Here is a 27,683-nt window from a genome sequence, read left to right as displayed (position 1 = left end):
GGGGCGGGCTGTGAGGCGTAGACCCGGCGCGGTGGAGCCGAGCCGGGCCAGGCCCCGCTGCAAACCCCGGTCTCGGAGTCGTTGCTGCCCCGAGCGGGGCTGGAGCCTCACAGCGGCAACAGTGAGTGGCTGCTGCCGGTGACTTCCCTGGGGCCGCCGGGGACCCTGCCCCGCCTCCCCGCTCTCCCTCCCCGCTGCGGCGCCCGGTTCTCGCTGCCGGCCGGTGCGGTTGTCCGGGCGCCGCGGGCAGGAGCGTGGCTGAACGCGGGGAGGGGGCGCAAGTTTGGCGGACAGGCTCAGGGCTGAAAGCAACGTTCGTCGAGCTGAGCAGGCCTCTGCCCCACGCAAGGCGGCTGCTGGAGCTGGCGCGGGGGCGGGGCCGGGGCCGGGGCCGGGGCGGGGGGGGCCAGCCCTAGGGGCCGTTTGCCTTGTGGCGACCTGCGAGGAGCGGTGCCAAACGGGGCCTGGGTCTGTTGAAGGTCTTGGGACTGAAGAGCTATGCCGCACAAAGGCGACTGAAATGCTATGGTCTGGTCTACATTACTGCCGTACATTGGTGTGATGACATCGCTCAGGGGTGTGAAAAATCCACCCTCCTGAGCATCGTAGTTATACCGACCTAACCTCCTGTGTAGACAGCGCTGTGTCGGTGGGAGAGCGTCTCCCACCTCCATAGCTACAGCCTCTCGGGGAGGTGGATTAACTGTGCTGATGGGAGAGTTCTCTCCCGTCAGTGTAGGAGCGTCTTCATTAAAGCGCTACAGGTGCATCAGTGCGGATGCAGCGTTTTAAGTGTAGGATTGCCCTGAGCTACTTTCTTTGTTATCTTTCACTTAAAATGGCCCATCAGATTTCATTTTGAACTTGGTGTAAGAATAGATAGGCGCAGGCTGATACTTTCCTTGTGTAGGGCATGAAAGATGTTTGAGTTACTGTTCTGTGTGATGAGGGTTTATAATGGAAACACTGATGTTAAAGCAATGGGCGTTAAAGCATTGACATTAAAGTAATTATTTATTGGGGCTCCACCCCATTAGAATAAGTACAGTGTTGTACAATCAGACATGCCCCACATACTGCAGTGGGTAGACCTGTCTGACTGCATGACAGTTCGTTAGATACTTCTGTTTGCAGTTAGTGTCATTGGCCCAGTGCTTTTTGTGACTTCCTTTAGCCCTAGGAGGGATCCATCTGCTATTGTGCCAGTGAGCAGAGCATCGTGCCTGTAGCCCCTCGTGCACTGCATCATATCGCTCAGTGTCTCATCTCATTCTTTGCCCCCTTGTTTCCATCATCATCTCACCCTACGTTAAACTCTTCTCGGTCGTGGTGTCTCCATCTTTCGTTGTAGCTCCTGTTCATTGTGTGTGGTCAGTGACTATGTCTCCTCTGTTTCATACTGCCTGACTCTGGAATAACATCTTTGTTCTTTGCAAGCAGTGTACAAACTAACCCGTTAATCCTCAACATCCCTGTGAGGTACGTTTCCCCACTGTATGGGTGGGGAAGTGAACACAGAAATCAAGTGTTTTGCCCAACGCCACTCAGTGAATTTATTGTTGGCTAAACTAAACTGGGATTAGTACTCAGGTGTTCCCAATTCCCAGTCTCATCCTGCTTTCTCTTTGGACCACACTCTGGACCTCTTTCTCTATGGGCTGAAAGAGAACACTGGGATATCTTCCTCTACAAGCTGACAGGAAATGTGTGCCTTGTGTTTCTTGGCTTCCTGAGATATTTCATCCAGCTGGCATATAATTTATGATTACTTTGATCATACACAATAATCTCTCTCTTTTTTTGCTTTACCCTGGAAGTGGCTGTTGATTTGGAAGATGGAGATGACAGATTTCAGCCCAGTGCTAACTCCGCATACAAACCAGTGAATACCTCTTTCCAAGAAGAAGAGCCTCTGATTGAGGAGCCAGTGGGGAACAGATACAGTCTGCAAAAGCCTAAGGATCACTTAAATGGTGCCTATGTTATTTTCTTCATCCTGGGTATTGGCTCTCTGTTGCCTTGGAACTTTTTTATCACAGCAAAACAATACTGGATATATAAACTTCAGAACTGCTCCAATCAGCAGGATCCAAATGGACATGGAGTCTCTGATCTCCGTGTGAGTATGATGGGTTCCCACTTAATGTCAGTGTGTTAGCACTTGTGTCAGCCACTAAGCCCAATGTGTCTGGGTTCTCTGTTCATCTTAGCAATGGTTAACGGGAATACTAGGCACCGGGGTCGAGGCAGCTGACTTCTGATTTCATATTGCTTAAACAGCAGTGGTGTTCTCTAAAATGGGTGTGTTAGTCACTCAGAACGAGAGAGTGACAATAACTCTTCTATAACTAAAGGATGGAACTACCTGTCATTATAAACTTGATTTCTTCCCCTCCATCCCCTTAGCACTTCTGAAAAAAAGAAACAAATCCCTCTGAAGTTTTACATGTTGTACCTCTTGGGATAGAGAGGTTGTTGTTTGTTTTTTAATTTGCTATAAACATAACTTTCAAAACCTTTTTATTTTAGAACTTTTACCTGAAGTTCACTTATGATTTTTTCCTCCTACTTTAAAAGTAATTTTTTGTTTCTTATTCAAGGAATCTATCTCCAATTTTGGCCTACGAATTTAATATGTTTTGACTTTTTCATATATTTTTGTAAATTTTAAGGTGAAGTTAAGGTTGGGAATGTGGTGTAATTCTGATGAGGAAAGAGTTAATGAGAGACAGATCGATATGACATTGGAAAACTCTGGATTTCATAACTATTCCTTTTCAGACCACCCTTTTTAAAAAAAATTTATTAAGGTTAGAATTTTTGTAAAGTGAGTCTAATACTATTTTGGGGTTTTAGCTGGATTCAGATAAAATACACTTTTAGCCTTTACTCTTTTTTAGCTATGCCTTTCATTCACAAATATGTTTTAATATAAACAGAGTTGATTGTGTGCTTCAGCTTCAGTGCAAAAGCTCACATCATAAATTCTGATAGGCACTGATTGTTGTTGGATCTGGAGTTATTCACTACATTGCTCCATTTCCTCCTAAAAGTGAACTTTCATTTCCCTTCTCCTGTAATTTCACTGTGTGTTGCTTTCCAAAAGACAGTTCAGCACAGAAACAATTAAATATAGAACTGGAGGACACCACTTTAGCAATAGTCATGTTCAAAGTTAGGTGCATAGGTCAGACAGGACCTAATAATGCAGCGTTCAGCTACCATTATTTGTTGCTGTACATGGGTCCTACTGAATGGTTGCTGCATCTGTGGACGGTTGCCTTATGGAAACATGTGCGCGCATGCACACACACCACTCCTGTCCAGAAACCAATTTTCATAAATGGTTTCAAAGTGTAAAATAGAAGCTTTCTGGCCAGTCTGTTAGGTTACAAAATACTACCAAAAGGTATGTGTGGAAAAAGAACTCTTGCAGCTGGTGGACTGTAACAAAAAAAGTAAAAATAATTCTTAGTTGTGCGAGGAGACATGGTGGATTATAGAGTTAACTTCCTGCTCTTCTTAAATTCCAGAATCAGGAATGCTGGTGACAGTCTCTTTCCTGATTAGGATGTCACCACAAAATAATGGCACATAAAAGTTGGGAGTATATCTCTCTGATTCACTGACCGGGGGAGGGGTGGGGAATTCCTTTGTACTGGACAGTTTCTTTTCAATGTAGCAAAATCTTTTTGTATGTTGTATTCAGAAATCCAAGGCCAGCTGGCCTTCCTCAGATCAACTTCATCAGATAAAATTACCATCTGTTTGGGCTGCAGTTTGGAGCAGGATTGCTGGTGCACTATGTAGCTTCTGGCCATGTTCAGAATAGACACTTTATAGTCAGTTTGGCTATATCAGATGCTTCACCATGCACAGGGAAGACGGGAGGCACATGGTGTCTGTCTGCTTTGCCAGAGACCAGATAAGTACTAACATGGCCCTCTAAAGAGGCGTTGTGCTGTTTTCGGCATCTTCCCTCTGTGCACCTAGTGATGAAGCATGTACCTTAGAGGCAAAAGGAATCATGACAGCAGGACTTTGCAAATGACAATTATAGCTGAATTTCTATGACACTAAGCCTATTCCAGGTCCCGTTGTTTACAATTCTGCAGGCCAACTTATGATGCAGTACAGCTTTTTTCCAAGTGCTGGCAGTTGTGTACCTGCTCCCATGTAGTACCTACAGCATTAAGCCTCTGGCTTTTGGCGTGTAAGATGAGAAACTTGTCACCTCTCGATTCATGGTCCAAACCTTCAAAAGCAAACTTGCCGTTGGAAGAAGTGGTTTTGTGTTTTACATTGCATTTTTCTTCTCTTCTCATTGCTGCTGGATTCTTGAGTTCCCTGCAAGAGGTGCTACTCTGATGCCTCTATCTGAAAGCTCCTGTGGGTGAACACAAACACACCTGGTATCACAAGCACCTGCAGTCAGATCATTTCTTTACACTAAAAATAATTCATGCCAATTCTGTTTTTGAGTGTTGCTTTCCAAAGTCAATGTTGGCAAGAGAAGCTTCCCTGAGACACAACAATCCTGACAATCTGAAAGTCTTCGTAACCCACTTAAGCAGTTCAGCTTGTAATGGCTTGGGAACTCTTAGGCTGGATGTATTTTGCTGTTCCTTGGTTGCTTCAGGTAGAAAACACATTTCTGTCTACTCCCATTAGTATTTCCATCAATCGCTAAATGTCCTTTAATCATAATGATTTATATGACTTCCATCCCAAAGGGTCACAAACCACTGCCTAAATTTAGCAAACTCATGTAAAAAATTATACATGGATCACCTCACTAACTGCTCAAAGGTAGCAACCTCTAGTTTGAACCATAATTATTTAACAGTGCACAGGAACTCTATGTGACAGTTCCGAGCAGGAAGTGTATATTACCTTTCTAAGGAATTTAGTTGGGTAGAATATAACTTGAGCCTGAAATTTGACCAGGGCACTGAGAGTTAACATTCCCATGGCTTTTAACTCTAGTCCAGCGGTGCTCAAACTTCATTGCACCTTCTGACAACAAAAATTACTACATGACCCCAGGAGGAGGGGACCGAAGACTGGGCCCGTCCGAGCTCCTTCCTCTTATTGTTTGTTGCACTTCATTTTAAATTAGGTCCTGATTCTGCAATCCGATCTATGTGGCCACAGCCCCATTGACTTCATTGGGATTCAATGCAGGAATAAGCTTACTGCATTCAGAAACAAAAAAGACCTATCTCTGTCATGCTTTATTTTCCTACAGTAGTACCCTTATTCATTCATTTGGTCATTTTAAAACACCCTAAGCCTGCTTCTTAGTGGCAGGGAAGTGTTGGGAAAGAGAGAACACTGTCATTTTTAAGTAATGAGAGGTATTTGGTTACAGTGGTTGTGAGGGCCATAGAAGTATCCAGATACTTAGGAAGATCGGGGGATGTCTGTGTAAATCAGATTGCAGGATGAGGGCCTTGGACTGTAAACTCTGAGACAGGGGCTGAGGCTTCCTATGTGGTTTCACAGCACCTAGCACCAACTGGCAGATATATTAGCCTGCATTTGCCCAAGTGAAATCCCATTTTGTTATCTTCTGCCCATGTTTCTAATCTAAAGCCTCCTTTCTAATCTCTCTCCTCAGTAGTATTCGCAACATCTCCCAACTTGGTGTTATCTGTGAATTTCATTAACATGCTGTTTATTCTTGTCTTGCCGTGCATTAATCAAGATGTTAAAAAAAAGATCTGATGTAATATGATCACTATGGTGGCACTCTATATACCTCCCCCCAGCTTATCACATTGCCAATTATTATTAATCTTTGATTATGGTCACTTAGCCAGTTTTCATTCCACATGAGAGTTCCTATCCAAGCCAATTTTAATTAATTTTTCAAGTAAAAAAATATTGCTATATGTTGTGTCTACCTTCCCTCCTTTGCGCTGGAGTTTAGTATTGTGCTGCCGCATGAGGCCCTCGCACACTCCTGTCACTTGGCAAGAGAAGAAATGGATTGAGTAGATGGGGCATTTCAGAAAGTCGATGCTAGGACTTCCCCAAAGGAGAAAAAATGCATTCTGTATTTGTAGCATGGCTCAGAACTTTTCAGCTGAACATCTGTGAGTTCATTTTGGGATACACACCCTTCCGTACTGCCTGTCTTCTCATTTTGGGTGGGTTAGGACAGTGGTTTTCAACCAGGGATACGTGTACTTCTGGGGGGTATGCAGAGGTCTTCCAGGGGATATGTCAGCTCATCTATTCTCAACCTGGGGGTCACGAACCTGAGGGCGGGGGCTGGGGGTAGAGTCACAAGTGCATGGCCGGTGTTAGGGGGTGGCAAACAGGGCAATTGCTATGGGGCCCCCACAAAGCTAAGTTACATGGTTCAGCCCCAGGTGACAAGGCTCGGACTTCAGACTCCTGAAAAGGGTACAGTAATCTGGAAAGGCTGAGAACCACTGGGTTAGGATTTCTCTCAAACTGTTTGGTCTTCTTCCCTACTTTTAAGGGAAGGCTCATCCCTAGAGCACTATTGATTAACTAGTGTCTTTTAATCTTAACTGGAATTATCTTTCTCTCTTTTATACATTTAGTACTCATGAAAAGTGTTATCTTGCCAAGCTTGAAGCCTCTACTTACTCAGACACCAGCTATAGCAAAAGCAGGAGCAGTAGACGCTTTCTCTAGTCTGTGCCCCACCCATAAGATCATATCTTTACCCCTGATTTGGAGGGAAGGGATGAGAGGGTAATGCATATCCATCTGACCCTTGATCTCCCTGCCAATGAAAGAGTAGTTGCATTTTTTCTGAAGTGGACCTCTATCCACTAGGAAATGACTGAAATCACCAACTTATTACCTAGGCCTCTAAATATCCTGAAGTGGAGTCTGGTCATTTTTCCTTACATGGCTTTGGGAAGGGGAAATTGTATCAGTGCTTATGCAGTAGTCAGCCAGTGGCATTCACAGCTTCTCCAATAGAGTCCTCTGCTGATGCCTTCTTGCCCCCAGAAGATGCTGATGCAATGAACTCTCATGGTAAGGCATTCTCATGGAGAGCAGGGATGGAAGGAGAAGCTGAGAGAGGAAATAAAATCACCTTTGGCTTCTTTATAGATATCGATTCATTGGAAATGTAAAGAAAGTAATTCGTCAGAATGAGGAAATGGCCTTGTTTTCTTCTTCCTGAAAACTGTTACCCAGCACTTTTAAGGACCAGAGCATTCCTAATTGAAGGGCACAGCCCACTATTTAGCTTGAAGATCATGTTTTTTGTTTCATATTTACTTTGTTCTTCATATAGGAAATATTGGGTTCCTTCCTCACTCCTGTGTATTCCCTGGTGCAGAAATGAACCTGGTTTTGTTTTGTTTACTTCCTTGATGATGCACCAATATCAGAATTTATATCCTACATTGTGGGGGTCAGAGGTTTTAGTTAACTTGCTGCAGAAGCAATGGGATGCTTAATGCCATTGGGATTCACAAGAACATGAAAAAAAGTCAATTTGTATAATTTCTTTGCAGTGGAGAGATGGGTTCCCAAGCCTTCACATCACAAAGTTGTGCTGCTTCATCACCATGTGTTGGAAATTGAGTCCATTCAAAAATGAATTTCAGACTCACTCCACATTCTGCATTTGTGGAACGTGACACTGACGTTGAGAATTGTGATGGCAGTCAGCTCTTACGTCTTCATCCTCCAAATTAATTTCAGTATTTAAGTCTATAATCTAAATTTAATTTCCAGAAAAACAAATGCCTTTCTTCGTTTTGTACAGCCATTGTACTGAAATGACTTAACATGTTCACACCAGAATAGCAACATTTTTCTCCCTTTCATTCTGTGAACCCATGGGTGCTTGGACACTGTGGGATTAGTGCTATAGATATGCCTATAAGTAAATAAATTAATGTTCAGTCATTTGCAGCTGGCTTTCCTCTGATTCACCCCAGAATACTTTGCACTAGTCCTTGCAGCACTTCAGGAAATAGTGCAGCAATTATGGCGAGTTCTTATGGTGTCTGAGGAGGACCAGTTGCAAAGAGGCTGAGCAAATCCATCTCAGCAGATGCCTGTGCTTAAGGAATGGGAGCAAGTTTGCCACTCACCAATGATGGCTAGCAACCTCTTGGTGTTACAACCTATGTGCTGAGAAGTGGAGCTGAGCTTTGAAAATAGCAGAAAAGACTCCAACCAGTTCTCATGGAAATCTAGCTCTTGCCAGTTTGACTAATTTAATTTTGGTTTTAAGTCCCTGTGTGGTAATTGTTTCGGTTCCTAAAGCTCCTTAAATAACAAACCTTGGGGATCAGAGTGAAGTGCTATGTCATGGTTTATTAGAAGCTCATGGGTGACTAACTCATTCATGTGGGTGTGGATATTTAAGCAAACAGAAATAACTAGGGTCTGATGGTTGCAATACAGTTGCTGACGGCTTGATATTTGCCTGGAAAACCTTCCTCTCTGCTGCATTCAACCACACCAGACTGCAGGAGCATCGAATTCAAACAAGGAAATGGATTTTCTTTTTGAACACGAGTGAGATTTTCAAAACCTCCTAAGTGAATTTGGAGCACAGATTCCCTTTATTCATACACCTAAATCATTTGCCCCCTTGATAAGCAACTGGATTTGTGCTCCTTAGTCACTTTTGAAAATCCCACTCTGAGTGAATTTTGTTAACTGTGAAAAGGTGGTGGCTTGCTAGACCTGAAGGATGAAATCCTCTATCTACAGAATAAATACAGCATAGTCGGCAACAATGCAGGCTTCCAGTATCCCACCTTGTGCTGTTCTCATGACTTGGAGGAGATATCTCTAGGTGTGGAAGGGGTAGTCCAGTCTCCATGCCCATTCTATTCTTGTGTGTCTGCTGAGACTGTAAATGGTGCAAAATATGGTTGCCAGTCCTTGTTGACTATGGAACTAGATTGAGACCATAAAATCTGCCCTACCAAACCACCAACCATCCTCAGATAGTAGTAGCCTTTGGCTACTACCAATCTGCAGCCCTGGAACCTTAATATCCCACCTCTCTTGCAGGAAGGATGTGCCTTTTTACAACTGTCAGGGAGGAATCCCCCTTCTGGACATTTGGGCCAACGTTTTCAAAACTTGGGTGCCTAACGTTAGGCTGCTAAATTTGTATGTAGGCACCTAAACAAATGGGCTGATTTTCAAAAGCACTGAGAATCCAACAATTCCTATAGTTGTCATTTGGGCATCAGAAAATCTTGGCCATTGAATTTTAAGGCACCAAGATTATGGGCTGGAGTCAAGCCGGTAACCCAGAGATAAAAGGCTCTGTTTGGAGTTTAGTGTAAAATATGATGAATTACACTGACCTCCATCTGAGGATTTCAAAGTACTGTGGAAACCTAAATTAAGCCTTTCAACATGCCTGAGAGAGAAGGGAGTATTGTTTTATAGGTGGAGGGACTACGGCACAGAGAGGTTACCTAATTTGCTCAGGAAGTCAGTGGAAAAGATGGGAGGAGAACCCAAGTTTTGTTGACTCCCAGTCTTGTGCTTTAGTCTGAGGACCATCATTGCTTTTTATTAGGATGCTCATTTCTGTATGTCATATTTGAAAGGAGTCTGGTTCTGGTCTCTAGGGGCATGAATCCTCCTCCTGTCAGGCAAGTGGCATGGTGTTGACTCCCTTGCTACAGAGTTTTCCAGTGTTTCCTGCTTTGGAGCTGATACTACCCAGGCTTTTGGGGTAGGAGTAGTGTGCTACTCCTGCAGAGTCATCAGAAACACAACTCTGCTATAGAAAGATGAGTTTACAACTGCAAACTATTCTTGGCTCCAACCTGCTTGCTGCTGCTAATTTCATGCCCTGTGATCCAGGTAACGCTCTAGTGCCTTGAGCTGCCACCCTGGGCCTGAATTGCTTTTCTAGCTCAGCAGGAGCCAGCTGCCTCTGCTGCCAAGTTTAGGCTGTAGCTGAATAAAAACTACTTTGCAGAAGCATTTTGGCAGTACAGAGCAGAGTCTGCTGAAGCTAGTGACTAATTTGCTACTTTGTTTTGTTTTAAAGTAGCCAGTATGCTGTTTGAATAACATCACGCATATGCAGAGATCACAGTATTGTGTTTGAAGATGCTGTAATTAATATTGGTCATCCTCTCCATTATAAACCTCAGTTCTCATAGATTTTAGAATGCGCTGGCGATTGAATTCCTTCTGGGTTGATGTGTACTATATAGGAGATTGGAGAAAAGTTCCCCCACCCCACCCCCCCTTTTATAAATGTGATTGAAATCAGCCCAGCTGGCTGCTTGGCATTCACATTTTGCTTTGAAGAGGAAAAAGCTTGTTTTGTGCTGCATACGTAGTCATTGCGTCATAGAATGGAGAGGTGACAGCCCTCCCCTCCCTCCCCATTCTGGTGACACCATGACTAGAATATTGTATTGGGCTCTGATGTAGACAAACTGAGGGAAGCTCAGAGAAGAGAAACATATATATGGAGGTAACCAGGAAACAATAAGAACTAAATGTATACAGTGTAGCTAAACTAGAAAGCTGGGCAGGGGTGGAGGGACAGAATAGAAGTCTACAGATATGTGAAGAATATAAACATCAATGCTGGGGGAAGGCTTATTTAAGAGTAGAAGCAATCATGACATTTAGAAAAGGAAAATATTAGACTGAATTCTGGGTCATAGAAGATGGTAATTTCCCGACAGCAAAATTTAATAGTCTGGGAAATAGTCTTCTATGGAAAGTCATGGAAGATCCATCCCTGAAGATATTTAACACGAGGCTGGTCAGGGTACTAGCAAATGTTCTGTGAGGTACCATCCTCGTCCTTGGAGCTTGTAATGATGTAATGCTGTAGATCTTTTCTTCTCTAACTTCTGTGATGCTATAGTTTATTATAAGGAGTACTTGTGGCACCTTAGAGACTAACAAATTTATTTGAGCAAAAGCTTTTGTGAGCTACAGCTCACTTCATCGGATGCATCCGATGAAGTGAGCTGTAGCTCACAAAAGCTTTTGCTCAAATAAATTTGTTAGTCTCTAAGGTGCCACAAGTACTCCTTTTTGCAAATACAGACTAACATGGCTGCTACTCTGAAACCTATAGTTTATTATAGTATATTATGTTTTAAATTAACACAGTCAACAATTATGTTAATAACCCCTTAGATTATTCAAAGTGAAAGAATTTGAAGAATTCAATGCACAGTACTTGGTAGTGTTTGTACTCTGCTTTATGTACTTTTTTGGCATGGATGCTAGCAATCAAATTTCTTTTACTATCAGGTTTTTAGGGCCTTGAACAGCACGATCTGGCCCTTAGATGCTTTTGAAAATTTTACTCCACAGCACTAAGTCAATGGCACTTAAGATCCTAAGTCACTTAGGCACTTTGAAAATGTTACCGTGTGTGTGTGTGTGTGTAAAACAGATGAGCGCTTCCCTACAGTGTTGAAATCCAGCTACTTTAATTGGATTTTCTAAAATGTGGAAACATTTCTACTGGTCAAAAGTTTAATAAAGGCTTGTTTTCACAAAACTGAATATGAGAGTGATCGTTATGATGACAGCATCCCTTTAAAAAAATCCACAAATAAGGCTAAATTTTAACAAGTTTACATTTTTCTTGTAATTGTACTCTCTTGTACCACATCCCATTTCCCACAGCTTTGTGTTCGGAGTCTGTTCATTCATACTACAGCTATAGTAGATTCATGTATTTGTGTCTTGCTCTCTGTGTGAAATCGTAAGCAGTGATTATTAGGTTCTTTGCTGCTTACAGTAAAACTCTTTATGGGAAAAAGTAAATGAACATGCACATAAATTGAGTAAAAGACGATGGTTCAAACTCACAGAAATAAGGAGCATTTCAGGTAAAGGGAAAATATGCCAAGTACCTTCTAATTCTTGGCCACCATATGACACCATCTCTGTACATAGGTAACAAAGAATTATATAACCATTTCCACTTCCTGTATATACTTCTCTGTGTGATGACCTACACATAAGACTGTCTATTAACAGAGATGGCAAAGCTGTCAAAATAAAACAATTCTGCGCCCTAAAAAAGGGGAAAGTAATGAATATTTTAACAGCATAGTAACATATAAAATGAATTCAAAATATAAATACTGATGTGTCATGTTGGCACAAAAATCATTGCCTTCATTGTTGTCATTGCTTTCTGTGTCTCTTCTCATTGACATTGTTGCCTGGTATGACCTCTGTATGTCAGACTTGAAAATATTGACCTAAATGTCAGCCAAGTTACTCAGGGCATATCTGCACCAAAAACTTAAGTCAACCTGTATTAGGTTGACTTACAGCCACCACAGTAATTACTGCAGTGGTTCATGTTCACACTACCCTCCTTTGGTTGTTGGTGAGTGTCCTCACCAAGAGCGCTTCCACTGGCCTCAGAGGGGGAATGTGGGGAGCCGAGAGCCCAGGCTGCCTCTGTGTAATGTAGATGAGGGCTTAGGGCGTGAGCAAATATAGTAAAGGTACATTTGAGTCTGAGTCTTTGGCCCTTTCATATAGAGTACATGTGTGTGTGGTGTGTTCTACATGCCTTCTTTCTAGCTGCAGACGCTTTGTGTTGCAGGGTATGTCTTCTGCAGGGCCTAAATAACTGTGGATAGAGAGGGAAGAAACAGGTTTGATTGATCATTACAAACTTTCAGTTTAGTTATTTAACAATAATGCTTTTCTGTAGTACTTCCATATAAACAAATCCTCCAATACACCTGTGAGTCAAGTAAGCGTCATTATTCCCATTTGATAGGTGGGAAAACTGAGGCAAAGTGGTTAAGGATTTGCCCAAGGCCAAAGACATCAGAGGATTAGAAACTCTACAGATTGTGGCTACCAGTCATGTGCTCCAGACAACAGGCCTCATTCGCATCAGTGTTCCTTATTTATTCCCTCATTTGCATCAGTGTTTGTGACAGGAAGGAAGGTAGGTCCAGTGGTTAGTCTAGGACTAAGGATACCCACTTAGTCTCTCTGTGTCTCAGTTCTCCATGTATAAAATAGGGCTAACAGCACTTCCCTACTCACAGGGATGTTGTGGGGATAAATATATTAAAGATGGTAAGGTGCTATGGTAATGGGGGCCACATATGTAGCTGAGATAAATGTCAGATTAGTTCTGAGCTGGGCATGTGTGCTCTCCATGGAGGCCAGTGTGAATAGGTGCAGTGTTGTTGAAAGAAACAATATTTTGATAGATGGCAACCAGCATTCTTTTGGGGATAGAACCAAAGGGGTACATCTGTGACACACTTTAGTTTTTGGGTGAAGACACTTCTTAAACATCCAAGGTTTTAAAAAATGAAGGAATCCCAAGAAAAGGCATCCACTGCTCTTAGGAGAAGGGGGAGAAGGAATGGAAAGTTGAAATTAATTGGGGTCTTGTGTCTGTTTCCACATACTCTTCATTCTGCCTTGAGAATTCTTGCAGTGGAAGTTCAAAGGTCTCCAATTAAAAGCTTAATTTTCTTTCCTATCCACCTTGTCCTTGCCCCTGTCCCCCCGCCGGCAAATAATACAATCCCAGATTAATAGCTGCTAATTCTCATGGATGTGAAAATATACTAGACTATAGACAAGGCTGGACTGAAACACAAAGTGACCTCTGGCAGCCCAGCGTATAATAACAGCTCTGTAAATTGCTCCATACCATAGCTTTGTAGTATTAGCAGGGGAATTGGGGTGGGAGGAAAGTACTTATTGTCCAGGGTTGGATAAAATCAGTGATTTAAAAGAAAAATTAAAAATACACATTTTTAATTTAAATTAAATACAGATTTTTTTAAATTATTTAAAATTAAATTTGAAGTGATGACAACCTAAGTTAAGCCTATGATCTATTAAAATAATTTATATTAAAAACAAAAAATAATATTAAGCGGTATTATATTTGCTACCAAGTTTTAAAGAAAATCACAGCACTGAAGTGGTAGTGTTACCCGGGGTTCTTTCAACCCAAAGCTCCTGGTAACTTTTACTCTGTGCGAGGTGGTGTCAGGAAATAAATCAGGGGAGACACGGCCATCCAACCAACAGATGGCTGGCACAAACCGGACAACACAAGAGTGCTTTCACTTAAAGCTAAAGTTTACTTAGTCTCAAGCACTTATACACGTCCGCAAGAGGTTAGTAAAACACCCCCAACCCTCGATAATTACCGAAGCTGAGTGTGGCTCTCAAGTGACACAGCAGCAGCGTGTCTGCCGGTGGGGAACCCAAGACGCATCCAGAGGGAGAGTCCAGTCCCGAAGAGTCCCACTACCTCTAACATTTCCCCCTTATTTATACATTAGTAATAGAATGACACGTCCCTTAAAGAAAACTTGTTAAGCAAGCAGTTTCAATGGTCAAGTAAGAGGTTCCTTCTATTATTGATTAACCAGGTGTGGGTTTTTCCAGAGTTTGCAGCCTTGAGGCCCCAATAGACATTCCTGGGGCACCTCCTGCTCTTCTAAAATGCATGTAATCAGCAACTTCAACATAATTCTTATCAGGAAGGTCAAGTGGCCCTTTCTGTGGCAACCCCTTCCTCTCCTTCGTTGGTCAAGCTGAGTTTGCTACATGGCACTTTATGGCCTGCTGACACGGCTGCTTTTAGCAATAAGCCATAGTGGTTTCAGGCACTTTACTGGTTTGCTGACATCTCCCTGTACAGTAGAAGTCACTGGCTAAGCACCTGGAACCAGAGTTTGTTGAAGTGCTAAACCAGCTTTGGACAGCAATAACCTCTTCTATAAGTGCAGAGAGAATAATTTCTTCATTTCAATATATTCAACTAGTTCAGTTCAGTGACTAACAATTCTTTTTAAGTTAAGAAACCAATTGGATGTTGAAAAAGCAGGAAAGCTTGTTTTCCTCTTCCAGTTTATGAATAAAAACTAGGTGTGAAAGGATGAGATCTGCTCATTTTAAAATCTTGGAGGACATGGTAACCAGAAACAATCACTTCACTTTGCTAAGTACAGATAATACTTTCTTTGTTTAATAAATCAGTTAGTTTTAAATACACAACATGTTTTAGAAAATTTTTGATAAACTTTTTTTCTGCTGTATCTACCACATTTAAGGTAGTTTTATTGAACTAGTAAAAAAATTAAAATACTGTTTTTGTGCAGTTTAATTGAATTTAAATTTCTATCCAAATAGAGATTGTGACAAATCATAGTAAAAAAGTAGTCACCTAGTCACTAAGAAGTGCATCATTCACCATTTTCTAACATGATAAAATGAAGAATCTGAATAAATGTGTGTTAAGCTCTATATTTTTAAAGTAAATATTTGTATAGCTATAGTATATGGTCCTGTTTATCAAAAAGAACCACCACGTGTAGTGTAAAGCCTATATTTATTTGCAAATCAACACATTTTAATGGTTCCCAACTAATGAGAAGTAAGCTATAGGAAAATAACTAAAAGTACCAGTGCAAAGTATGATTAAAATCAATTTTTTTAAATCAAGGTTTCTTGCTTGGTGATTTTAAACATTATTAAAATTAGTGATTTAAAGCACTTCCGTTTAAAGCAATCCACCCTGTCCTCGTCAGTCCCATTTATGTTCCTGGCCATGGGATTGGAGGATCTGACAAATCACTGCCTGATTGTCTGCATACACACAGGCTTTCCACACAAATACAGAGGTGCTCTAAATCACTAAGACCTCTTAATGAGATGCCCTTGCTGGCTGCTCAGTCAATTAGTCATTCCATTTGCAGTGCAGGAACATTTGGGAATTCCCATACTGGATCAGACCAGTGGTCCATCTAATCCAGTGTCCTGTTCCTGCTGCAGGGGAGAGAGTATAGGAAACTGTGTACTAGGCAGATATGGGATTAATTGCCCAGGAAAACCTTTAGTTTCCTCCTAACCCCCTCTAGTTAGAGGTTGGCTTACGCCCTGAAGCTTGGGGTGTTATAGCTCTTCCACAGCTTTTGTTTGTTTTTATGCGTGATATTATTGTTAGTCACATAAATATCTAATCTTTTTCTGACTCCTACTAAACTCTTGGCCTCAGTAGCATTGGGTGGCAATGAGTTCCACAGCTTCACTGTGTATGTATGTTATATAAACAAGTATTTTTTCAGTTTTGAATTTGCCATCTTTCAGTTTCATTAAATGTCCCCTTGCTCTTGAGTTATGAGACCAGGGAAATGAAAGTTTCCAATCTGCATTTACCATCTAATTTATAAAATGCTTTGGAGCACGTGCTATGATGGAGAGAGAAGTGTATTTGGTGGTTAAATGCCATGCCATATTGTAAGTAATAGAGAGGACATCTATGTTCTGAGTGAACTTTCTTGGGCAGTATATAGTGACAAAGTTGGGATGGAGGAATACAACAGCCATTGCTTGGCCCACCAGGGCTTGGAATGCAGAGTCTAGCCTGTTTAATATACTAGAGGTCAGTGATCAGTTGAGCCATTCTGGAATCTGCCACTCTGTCTTAAAGAATATGAATCTATGTAGTCACTTGTGCTCTGTTTCAGCCTTTGATTAAACCCTTGTTAGATTAGGGGGATCTGACCTGTTGTTTCACTTCCCCAGATGCACCTACCCTGCCAGGGTTGAACAAATCATACAACACACATTCCAGAGGGATACTGTGATAAATGAGAGGGGGGATAGCTCCCTTTTGTGGACACCCAGCCAGCTAGTTGGCTATGGAATCCCTCTTGGTGGTTGTTCTCTACTTGCCTTATCTGTAAAGGATTAACAAGCCCACAGGTAAAAGGAAAGGAGTGGGCACCTGACCAAAAGAGCCAATGGGAGGGCTAGAACTTTTTAAAATTGGGAAAAAACTTCCCTTTGTCTGTCTGTCTGCTCTCAAGGAAAGATGGGAACAGGGAGCAGTTATGCTGTGAGAAGCTTTAAACCAGATATGAAAATTATCAGATCATATCTAGAACTGCTTTTAACAACCCAAATATTTAAGTAGATCAGGAATGTTTAGAAAGATGCGATTAGGTTTATTTCTGTTTATTTCTTATGGCTAGTGGACTCCTCTGTGCTAACCCCAGATGCTTTTTTTGCTTGTAACCTTTAAGCGGAACCCCTAAGAAACCTATTTGGGGTCCTTAATTTTTGGAATTGCTCTTTTAAAATCTAGCAAAAGCCTAAGTTCCAGATGTATTTTCTTTCTTTTTGCTTTTAATAAAATGTACCTTTCTTAAGAAAAGGATTGGATTTTTGGTGTCCTAAGAGGTCTGTGCATATGCTGTTTAATTAGCTGGGGGCAACAGCCAATTTCCTTTGTTTTCTTTCTCAGCTCTTCCCCGGGGGGGGAGGGTGTGAAAGGGCTTGAGGGTACCCCAGAGGAAGGAATTCCCAAGTGCTTCTTCATGGGTTCCAAGGGGTTTGCATTTGGGTGGTGGCATCATCAACCCATCCAAGGTCAGAGAGAAGCTGTAACCTTGGGAGTTTAATACAAGCCTGGAGTGGCCATAACTACTCTTTTGAATCCTTGCGGGCCCCCACTTTCTGCACTCGAAGTGCCAGAGTGGGGAATCAGCCTGGACAGATACTAATGCAGTAATTATTTTAGTAGCTCATACTATTTATGGTACCCAACACAGTAACTAGCTGGAAGATTAAGACAAGTGCATTAGAAATAAGTTTGGTAAATTGCAGCTCAGTCTGTAGGCCCACATTATGATGGTATGGCAGCTGAGAGCTTTATCTTGGTGTTCTTGATTTGCTCACTGCTGCTTGTATAGGAGGTTTCTGAGGTAGTGCGTAGCTAGATTTGTTTCTGATTTTGGTTTTAAATGCCTTTGTTGCTTTTTGCAGGACTATTTTGAAAGTTACATTTCCATTGCCTCAACTGTGCCTTCGGTGCTCTGCCTGATTGGAAACTTTGTGCTAGTCAACAGGTAAGTGCAGTTACATCTCCAGTCTAGGTTGCATTAAGCACCACCATTTCCAGGCTTGCCTGCCCCCTCTGCAGTCCAATCACTCCACTTTTCTCTACTCTTTAGTGCTAGCACAGCAGTGGATTTGAAGTCAAGCTGAAACATCTAATGGGGAACTACATTTAACCAGAAAAAAATGTTAGCTAAAACTGCTTATGAAAGAGACTCACTTGGCTATTCTGTCTCCACAGCAAAGCCCACTCGAGACACCTCTTAGGTATTAGACCAGGCACAAATACATTTCTGTGCACAAACTCATGTATATGTTCTCTTGTGTGATGATAGTTTTTCAGAGAAGTAACAGCCCACTGTAGAAAAAGGTCAAATACAGTATTAAGTTCCTTGTTACATTTCCCTGTGAAATCTGTGTTCTGAATGCTACTGTAGTTTACAACGTAGTACAGGTCCCTGGAATCAGTGATTCTTCTTCGAATGATGGTCCCTATATGTATTCCAAATGTGGGGTGCGCACGCAGGCCATGCACCGGAGCCAGGTGGTTTTCTTAGCAGTGCCCATTGGCCCGCACGTGTGTCGTGCATCCCCTTGTGCTCGCACCCGAGGGTATACTAGGCTGTGTGGTCGATGCCTCTCCAGTCCTTCTTACCGCCACATGGCCTGAGTCAGAACCCTTGTTCTTTCACGCTCTTAGTTTTTACGAAATCTGTGTTCTGAATGCTACCATAGTTTATAACTAGGGCCCTACCAAATTCATGGTCTATTCTGGTCAATTTCATGGCCATAAGATTTGAAAATTAGTCAATTTCACATTTGCAGATGTTTACAGCCAAAATGTCACAGTGTTGTAACCACGGGGGTCCTGACCAAAAAGGAGTTATGGGAAGGTTGCAAAACAGTTGTAGGGGGGTTGTGGGATTGCCACCCTCACTTCTGTGCTGCATTCAGACCTGCCTCTGGGTACCTCTCCCTGCTGCATTGACCAGGTTACCCCCTGCCAAGAGAATCTGAGACACAGGGGGAAGGTTTCCCCACCCACAAGGAGAAAATCTTTTAGCGGGAACTATAGCACTGTACTTGCCTTGACTCCCTGTTGACTGGCAATGATAGCTCTATTTTCTGTACCTGCGGTATTTGCCTGTGTGCCAGTCCCTTTTATCTGCCTTGTTCTGCAAGTTCTAATCACTGAAGAAAGAATGGAAATTAGTCTGAAGATGAGCCATTTCAGTGCACAATGGCAGGAGGTGTGTGTGTGTGTGTGTGTGTGTGTGTGTGTGTGTGTGTGTGTACAGTATATACTTCATATTGAGCAGGTACTTTAATGTTCACCATTAATACCATAGTAATTATTAGCCAAGTGATAAATTCCTAAAATAAGTGCTCAGTTGTTATCTATTTTTGCACGTTGTATGCAAACAGGGGAAAGGGAAAGAAAGCAAAGGAGAACTTCATAAAATAGCTCTTGTTTTTCTTGCATATCCTCCAGACTGCTAATGTATCCATTTCACTAAACTATTATGTATTTAATGCATTACATTTAAATGTAGCATCTATCTCCTGCATATCACAGATTCTTCTGACTGGTGCATCTATAATCAATAAGTGTTTTATTATGTTAAATTTTCAACATCATAAATACTCATGAGGCAGATTAACATTATGAAGAATTCTGAGCAAATCGGTTCCCTGTGGTTCAAATATTATGCAGCATGTCTGGCTAGAACAGCATCTTTGAGAGCTAACCATTATCGCTGTTTTAAAGTAGTGGCACTGTCTGTGGATACCAACACACATGAGATCATGAAAGTTTTTCTTGTACATCATTTGGGAGAGAACAACAGAACCAGGTAGTGCTGACTCCTTGTGGGTGCGCGAATACACTTGTATTCATATCAGTGCTCCTGTTTGACTAGATATCATTTTTGGGGTTTTTAATTGCTTTTCAAAAAGGTGTTCCATGCACACAAGGCATATTTGTCAGGAGTCCTTCCTCCTCCTAAAAATGGGCTAGTCAGACGACAGTATTTGTAGTTTGGATAACTATGTGGCATGATGCACCATATTGTGATCCCTGGGAGACCTGCCTAGAAGAATAAGGTTTAGTACAGGAGACCTTGGATCTGAGGATGAAGGGAATATATTTCAACACTTCATCTCTAGATCTTGATTGCTAGCTTAGCTTTCCTTTTTCTTCCTTTTTCCTTTATCCCTTCTCTGCCCTAAAGGTGAACTGATAAAGTCTTGTGTGTCTGTAATAAGTAACCTTCCTGTTCAAGCAACTAACTATCTTGTAGTGACAAGCATGTGATTGCTTTCACCCAGCCTGCAGTATTCCCCAAGCAGACTTTGTTGCTGCCGCCAGTTGCTCTTCCGAGGGGAATATCTCCTGTTTCTGCTAGAAATAGATATTTACAGGTTGGTCGGGTTTATAGACTTATTGAGTTGAATAAGCACTGATGGAAGATGTGGAAGTCATCAATTTGATATCAAAACGCTTTAAAATAATTACTTTTTATTTCCCCTCTTTTTCTTGGTCCTTCCCGCCCCAGAGGAATTAGTTCATAGCAACTTCTACACTGGCTTCATTCCTCTAGCCACCTGGCTTCCTTTGTGCTCTTGTATTATCTCCCAGCTGGCTGACACATCAGCAGCCTGCCTTAGCCAGAATATGCATTTCTAGGCTGCCGTTTGTGCTTCCAAAGCAACTCCATTGTCAGTCCCCAAGTTCCCATGTTGTGGTGTGGCATCTTGAGTGTGTGCTCTAAAAAGTGGGACAGGGTGGCAGCTACACACTTGCACGCTGCATTTTGACAGCAGTCAGTACTACTAAGCACATGGCACTTCTTAGCTACCTCTAAAGGAAAGGTCCTGAGGTTGGGTTGTGCAGATTACTTAGTTTGTAAAGTACTTTGAAACTCTTGGGTGGAAAAGGGTACAGAAATACAAAGTTACAAAATGATAGCCGTTATTGTATTTGTCTGGAAACTTTTTGTGACTAGGGTTTTTAAAAATGAAATATGTAGAATAGAGTAGATCGTGCCAGCCTGTAGGCATTTAAAGATGAGTCACATGTAAGGAGAGGCAGAGGCAGTATGGTCTAGTCCAGTGGTTCTTAACCTGGGGTCCATGCACCCCCTGGGGGTGCGAGATGCCCTTTTTGGGGGTGCGAGACATGCCAGATTTTTTTAGAAGGTAAATCATCGAAAACACAAACTAAGCACAGGCACATAAGTACAACTACTTTGTTTCATCAGACCTATGTATTTATTAACATTATACATTTTTAAACTATTACTGTAATATACAAACAAAAAAATATATCTAGGTTTAAAGAACTGACCTACTTCAACGATTTTTGATAAGGGGTGCGAGAACAGATTTTGAGAACCAAAGGGGTGCAGGCTGCAGTAAAGGTTAAGAACCACTGGTCTAGTGCATAGGGCACTATACTGGGAGCCAAGAGACCTGGGTTCTTCTGCCAGTTTGTTAACTTGGGGCAAATCACTTCACCTCCCCCAGCTCTGTTTCCCCTCCCTTTCCCCCTAGTCTGTCTGTTTAGATTGTGAGCTCCTCAGGGACTGTCTCTTACTATGTGTGTATACAGCACGTAGTACAATGGGACCCTGATCTCAGCTGGAGCATCTAGGCACTACTGTAATAGAAGTAATGAATAATAATAGATTTTGTGACTAAAATGTGTGTGTGTGTGTGGGAGGGTCTCATTTTAAAAAAAAAAAACCCAAACCATTGCATTTCTTCTCTAGGGTATCTGCCAGCATCCGCATTCTGTCCTCCTTGGCTGTCATGCTGGCTGTCTTCGTGGTGATCACTGTGCTGGTGAAAATGGACACATCCACATGGACACAGTGTTTTTTTGTCGTAACCATAGTTTGCGTAGTCATAGTCAGCAGCGCCTCGACCATCCTCTCCAGCAGCATCTTTGGCCTGACAGGCTGTTTCCCCATGAAGAATTCGCAGGCTTTGATTTCAGGTTAATCTCTCTCTGATATTCAAAATGGAATCGGTGGCAGTAAGTAAATGATTAGCTTTTTCAATGGAAAACTACCCACTCGCTGAGAAACAGACTGACGAGAGAACTTAGAAACTCCTTAGACTCATGGATTTTAGTTTTGTGACCCATGCTTTTGCTTCTGTAGCACATGCTCCATCTTGGTGGAGGTTTTGCTGCATCTTGCATTTAGACATGTGATAATGAGGTCTGCATGTTGGCTGAAGTAACGTGACCTTTCCTTTATTTAAAAAAAAAAAAAAAATCTGTAGACTGAGATAAAGGGAAGTTGCCAAGGAAGAAAAACAGCCAGTCATGTGAGCTGACTCTCTAGCTTCTGTAAATGTTTTGTAGACTGCCATACTTCACTGTATAAAACAGCATTTGTTCTGTCAAAAGAGACCAGGAGAATACCAGATCTTTGTATCCATATCCTGTGGGTGAATTTCCCCTAAAGCAATGTGAGACAAAGGACCACAGACTTGATTTTTCTATAGGGGGAAGAACATTCCTTAGTTCCACATTTGTTTATATCTCAGGAAATATTAAACTTTGCATTGTCTCTCTTTTTATATTCCACGTTTATGCTCATTTCCATAACTGACTAGGGACATGCTGAGAGTTATGAGTGATGAGGTCCCTGGAGGTTTGGATGTTGTTGATACCTACCCTGCAGTGCATTTAGCATGTTAAGAGAGAGATGAGGGGAAGAAATCAAGACAGTGACTTCAGAAATACTTCCTTGGGCCAATGCAGGAATGTTTTAATGATTTTTTTTTTCTCATTGAGGGAAATCAGCTTCTCTCAGATGTGGCTGTTCCTGTTGTAAAAAATGTGTATGTGGTATTAGCAACTTGATTTGCATTTTGGGAGGTAAAAGAGAGAGACTATCAAACTCCCAATTTTAGAAAACCAAGTTTGGGTTTCTGATCTGGTAACTAACACTGTCCTCTGAAACTAGGCATAGGAAATCCTCATTAAAGTCCAGCACGCCAGACCCACCTGGCCCCCACAGTGTGATGTATTTGTATACCCTTGCTGGAGGGCGGAGAAGGATGGATGGAAAGTGCGGCTCCCATTTCACTACACAACTAGTACACAGCAGGGGTTGTGATCCAATAAATAACTGATTTGTAGACCAACATAGAAGTATAGGCAATACCAAACATGCAGATGGGCTTTCCCTTTCAAGGCTGTTGGCTTTGAAGCCTTGTATCTGGGGTAACTAGATGATCCAAAGTGTTAATGCACTGGCTTTTCACCTCTGGAGCCCTAGACTACATGAGGCTTGGGTCAGACGAGATGTGTTTAGAGGTTTCCAGCTAGTCAAATATTTGGTTTTTTCCACATCCCAAAACTACCACACAACTTGCAGCGATTGGCTGCCTTGTGTCGAGAGACCTGGAGCTGGAATTCAAGCCATGTTCATAGGTTAGGATTGAAGTGCGTTGACTAAGCTGTGTGTGAGCACTTGCACAGCACTTTCCAGCTCTGTGTCTGGCTCTGGCCAATGCTATCAGTGGCTCTGTTCCAAGAGCACTGAAGTTTGCCTATACATTCAGTTAAAAATGGTTTCTGAAATTCCTAGATGCAAACCTCTTACCCTCACCTCTTTAATTCCTGCCCTCTATTTCGGCTTTGAAGCTGCTGTCTACCCAAGTGTCTGGGCCTGGCTGATCCAGTATAAACTGGGCATTATTACATGCTTCTTTGACACTGAAGTCTTGCTTTTTCTCCCTCCATGTAGGTCAGGCCATGGGGGGCACAGTCAGTGCTGTGGCATCGGTGGTGGACCTGGCAGCAGCAGCTGATGTTACAGACAGCGCCCTGGCCTACTTCCTGACAGCAGATGTCTTCATCATTGTCTGCATTGTGGTATACCTGATTCTTCCCAAGTTGGAATACTCCAGGTAAAGCCTGTCAAGCCAGCAGGCCATTGACTATGCCAGGGGTTCTCAAACTGGAGGTCGGGACCCGTCAGGGGGTCACAAGGTTATTACATGGCAGGGTTGTGAGCTGTCAACCTCCACCCCAACCTTGCTTTGCCTCCAGCATTTATAATGGTGTTAAATATATTTAAAAGTGTTTTTAATTTATAAGGGGGGGTCGCACTCAGAGGCTTGCTGTGTGAAAGGGGTCACCAGTACAAAAGTTTGAGAACCACTGGACTGTGCAAATACCCTAAGCAGGGTTCACCTGATACAGACTTTGGACATGGTAAATATGCCTCAGGTGCAGGTAGAGAGGTATTTTTCTGCCTAATAAGAGCTACAGAGTACATGACTGTAGTATGTTGAGGTATGAAAAGCCAGCAGTAAGAGCAGCAATGAAAAGGGGTAGCTGGGGACCTACTTTCTCTTTCATTGTGAAGCGTAAAGGGTCAGGAAAATCATAGTCTTATGTGATGCCCATTTCTCCTGTCTCCTGCCATTCGGCAGTCTTGCCTTTTATGTTGTTTGCTCCCATGCTTGTCTGATTGTTGCAAAAATCCCCCTTCTCTCCTACCCTGCTCGGAGGGCCATGCAACGCACCCTGTGCTTTGCTGTCCTGCTGCTTGTGTTCAGTTCCTTTGCTGGGTCTCTTTCATCTGATCTTCCTGATTTGACAGAAACCACAGACAGAAACTGTGGGATTTGCAGCTTGTCTTGAGTTTCTGAAAAGCTACCTCTGTGGGGAAGAGTGGGGGGATGACTGAAACCACATAAGCAGCTCTAGAATTGCTTAATCAGAAGTTAAACTAACTGTTATTCAGATTAACCCCTGAAACATACAGATAACAACCAAACAGGTCCCAGGTTTCAGAGTAGCAGCCGTGTTAGTCTGTATTCGCAAAAAGAAAAGGAGTACTTGTGGCACCTTAGAGACTAACCAATTTATTTGAGCATGAGCTTTCGTGAGCTACAGCTCACTTCATCGGATGCATAAAAGTGGAAGATGCAGTGAGGATGTTTTTATACACACAGATCATGAAAAAATGCGTGTTTATCACATCAAAAGGTTTTCTCTCCCCCCACCCCACTCTCCTGCTGGTAATAGCTTATCTAAAGTGATCACTCTCCTTACAATGTGTATGATAATCAAGGTGGGCCATTTCCAACACAAATCCAGGGTTTAACAAGAACGTCTGAGGAACGGCACGGGGGCGGCGGGGGGTGGGGGGGGATGTAGGAAAAAACAGGTCCCAGTGGTTCATACCAGTATTTTGGACTCCTAAACATCTGGATTCTCCAAGCCTGATCGGTTTGGAGATGTCTGTCGAGCCCTCCTGTGAATAGCTGGGCATCTCTGTGCATCAGAGGCATTTCTTGTTTAATTAGAACACATTCAGGTTGGGAGAAGGGAGTTGGAAAGTCCATGGGATTTGAGTAAATCCTATAGGAAGCAGTAGTTAGAGTGCATTTGTGGTGATGTAGGTAGGTTCATGTGGGAGCAGGAGATAATGTTTTTGTTTTGTTCACAGCCCTCTTTTATTTTGCAATGAAGAGCACAGGAAACTGAAGTGTTTTGTACACGCCCCCATAATATGATTGACATGGGCCCATATTTTGTAGGGAGTGGGATCTTGGCAAGGAGGAGGAATGTGATCTTATGTGTCTTAAATCCTGAGGGCATTGAAGTAGTCTCTGTGTGTAGCCCTTTATTACAGTAGAATCCACTAACAGAAACTGTGGGGATTGCCACAGCTTGTGCTGAATTTCTGTCCTCTGTTTCCCTGTTGACAGGGTTTCAGGGAGTTTGCAGAGATCAATATTCTCTCTGGATTCTGGGCTGGGGAGGGGATCCGTTTCTGATGAGGTGGGCAGTACAAGCTATATAATCTAAATATCGAATTCTTTATTTGTTGGGTGCCAGCGAATTTTCCTGCGCAGCCGACTTCTGTTCTCATTGCAGCTGTTCATGTTGATTTCATTGGGTTGTTGATAGTTTTCCTTCTTCTCTTCCTTTCAGGTACTACATGAGAAGCCACAAGGGTAGCACACACCCAGCTGGTGTGTTGCCTAGCAGTTATTTAGAGGAAGTGGATGAGTCACAAGGCATCACCAACAGCTCATTTCCAGCCAAAGGGACCAGTGACCAAAACATCCCACCCTTACGTCCTATCCTGAAGAAGACCGCTGTCCTGGGCTTCTGTGTCTTCTATGTCTTTTTCATCTCTATCATCATATTTCCTTCCATCTCCTCCAGCATAGAGTCTGTCAACAAGGACTCGGGGAGTTTATGGAGCAATAAGTACTTCATCCCCCTCACCAGTTTCCTTTTGTACAATTTTGCTGACTGGTGTGGACGGCAAATCACTGCCTGGATCCAGGCCCCTGGCCCAAAGAGCAAACTGCTCCCTGCTCTGGTCGTCCTGAGGACTTTGTCACTACCTCTATTCATGTTATGTAACTATCAGCCTCGGAGTCATATCAAAATGGTAATCTTCAACAAAGATGTCTACCCAGCTGTCTTCATTGCACTCTTAGGACTCAGCAATGGTTACCTGGGTACCTTAGCTATCATCTATGGCCCCAAGATCTTGCCAAAAGAGTTGGCAGAGGCAACAGGGGTGGTGATGACATTTTACCTGACATTAGGGTTGGCGCTGGGATCTGCCTGCTCAATTCTTTTGGTCCATCTAATATAGAAGAGAGGTGGAAGGGTGAGGGTGTTACCATCAGCTTGGGCAGCACTAGGTTGAGGCCACCAGCAGTTGGTTGAAGAACCAGCTCCTTTCGCTAGGAAATCTATGAAGTTACATTCCTGAACCTCTGATCCTGATCAGGTCTAGTGGGGCTTGGAAATCGAGCTCCTGAAAAGCAGATGGGCAGGAAAGTTGAGGGAAAGCAGCGGAGTTACTTGCTGAACCTGAAAGTCAGGTGAAATGCATCCCTCATTAAGAAGCTCATAAAAGGGGTGCCTAGCTAGTATGGGGAGAAACAAAGCATCTGCAGAGATTCTCTCGGCTCAAAAAGGAACTTGATATTTACCCTGTTCATTGCTGTCACCGTGTCTGTTATCATTTTGGTCTTATATTAACTATTTGCTGGCTTCCCAAGCATGAAGGCTGACTAAACTGGTTCAAGTTATTGCTAACTCCAGAGGTGAACTAATAATGAGTTTTGTTAAAAAAAAAAAAAAAAAAAAAAAAAAAAACCATGTGGTTTGTGGGGAAGTTCCCACAGGCCGTGCCAAAGGGGGTTCGTCCAGAATGACAGTTTTGATGCTGTGAAAGCTTCATCTCCAGGAACAACGCATTAGGTCAGGTGGATGTGCACCAAATGTTGCTCTTTTCCTTCCACCCACAATTATGTTTTCTTTCTTAGATCTGTCGAACCTAACATTGCTGAACCTAACATTTTCAGATGCTTCAGTAAGCCCCACTATTTTCTGCAGGACAATTTAAAAGGACACTCTTGAAGGATTTATAATTGTTTTATTACTGGATTAATGCTGTGGGACCTTGAAACGGAAATCTGTTTCCCTGTGGAATACTTCCCTCGTATGATGTACATAAACACTGCTTTGTTATTTAGGATTGCTTATTAGAGCTGACCTTGGGTAAGTGTATCCCTTGTAATGTTGTTTGTATGTGTATGATATGGAACGGAGCACTGAAGGGTTATTCTTGGGGGAAAAACCACAGAAAAGTACAATACTTAGATTTTATCCACTTTATTCTAAGACCAGGAAAAACCCTGAATATTGGGCATAACTTCCTAACAATGAGATCTGTCAGACTGGAATAGTTTCCTTAGGGATGGAGTGGAAGCACTGCTGCCTGCATCATTCCAAATTAGACTGGGCAAAACATTGGCAGGGGGATGTC

At 42.5% G+C, this 27,683-nt stretch overlaps 2 protein-coding genes across 2 annotated transcripts in view; both read left to right on the top strand.

Annotated features, from left to right (window-relative positions):
• Positions 1-27,683, top strand: SLC29A3 (solute carrier family 29 member 3). Its single transcript, XM_074958930.1, has 6 exons — positions 1-121; positions 1,818-2,119; positions 17,788-17,870; positions 21,630-21,856; positions 23,622-23,784; positions 25,823-27,683. Coding segments are annotated over exons 1-6 (1,455 nt in total). The 5' UTR covers positions 1-120; the 3' UTR covers positions 26,502-27,683.
• The window catches only part of CDH23 (cadherin related 23), a 552,537-nt gene continuing 552,155 nt past the window's right edge, over positions 27,302-27,683 (top strand). Inside the window, exon 1 of the mRNA XM_074958929.1 lies at positions 27,302-27,415. The gene's annotated coding sequence lies outside the window, so the exon portion shown is untranslated. The remainder of the gene's footprint in view (positions 27,416-27,683) is intronic.

Source organism: Natator depressus, chromosome 7 (genome assembly GCF_965152275.1).
Source record: "Natator depressus isolate rNatDep1 chromosome 7, rNatDep2.hap1, whole genome shotgun sequence".
Taxonomy (NCBI): domain Eukaryota; kingdom Metazoa; phylum Chordata; order Testudines; family Cheloniidae; genus Natator; species Natator depressus.
This window is presented reverse-complemented; position numbering and strand designations above follow the sequence as displayed.

Bases quoted from the DNA above. Each gene is read 5' to 3' on its own strand.
- SLC29A3 (XM_074958930.1), top strand. The intron at 2,120-17,787 runs GTGAGTATGATG...TGCTTTTTGCAG, and splicing joins ATGGAGTCTCTGATCTCCGT to GACTATTTTGAAAGTTACAT. The intron at 21,857-23,621 runs GTTAATCTCTCT...CCCTCCATGTAG, and splicing joins TTCGCAGGCTTTGATTTCAG to GTCAGGCCATGGGGGGCACA.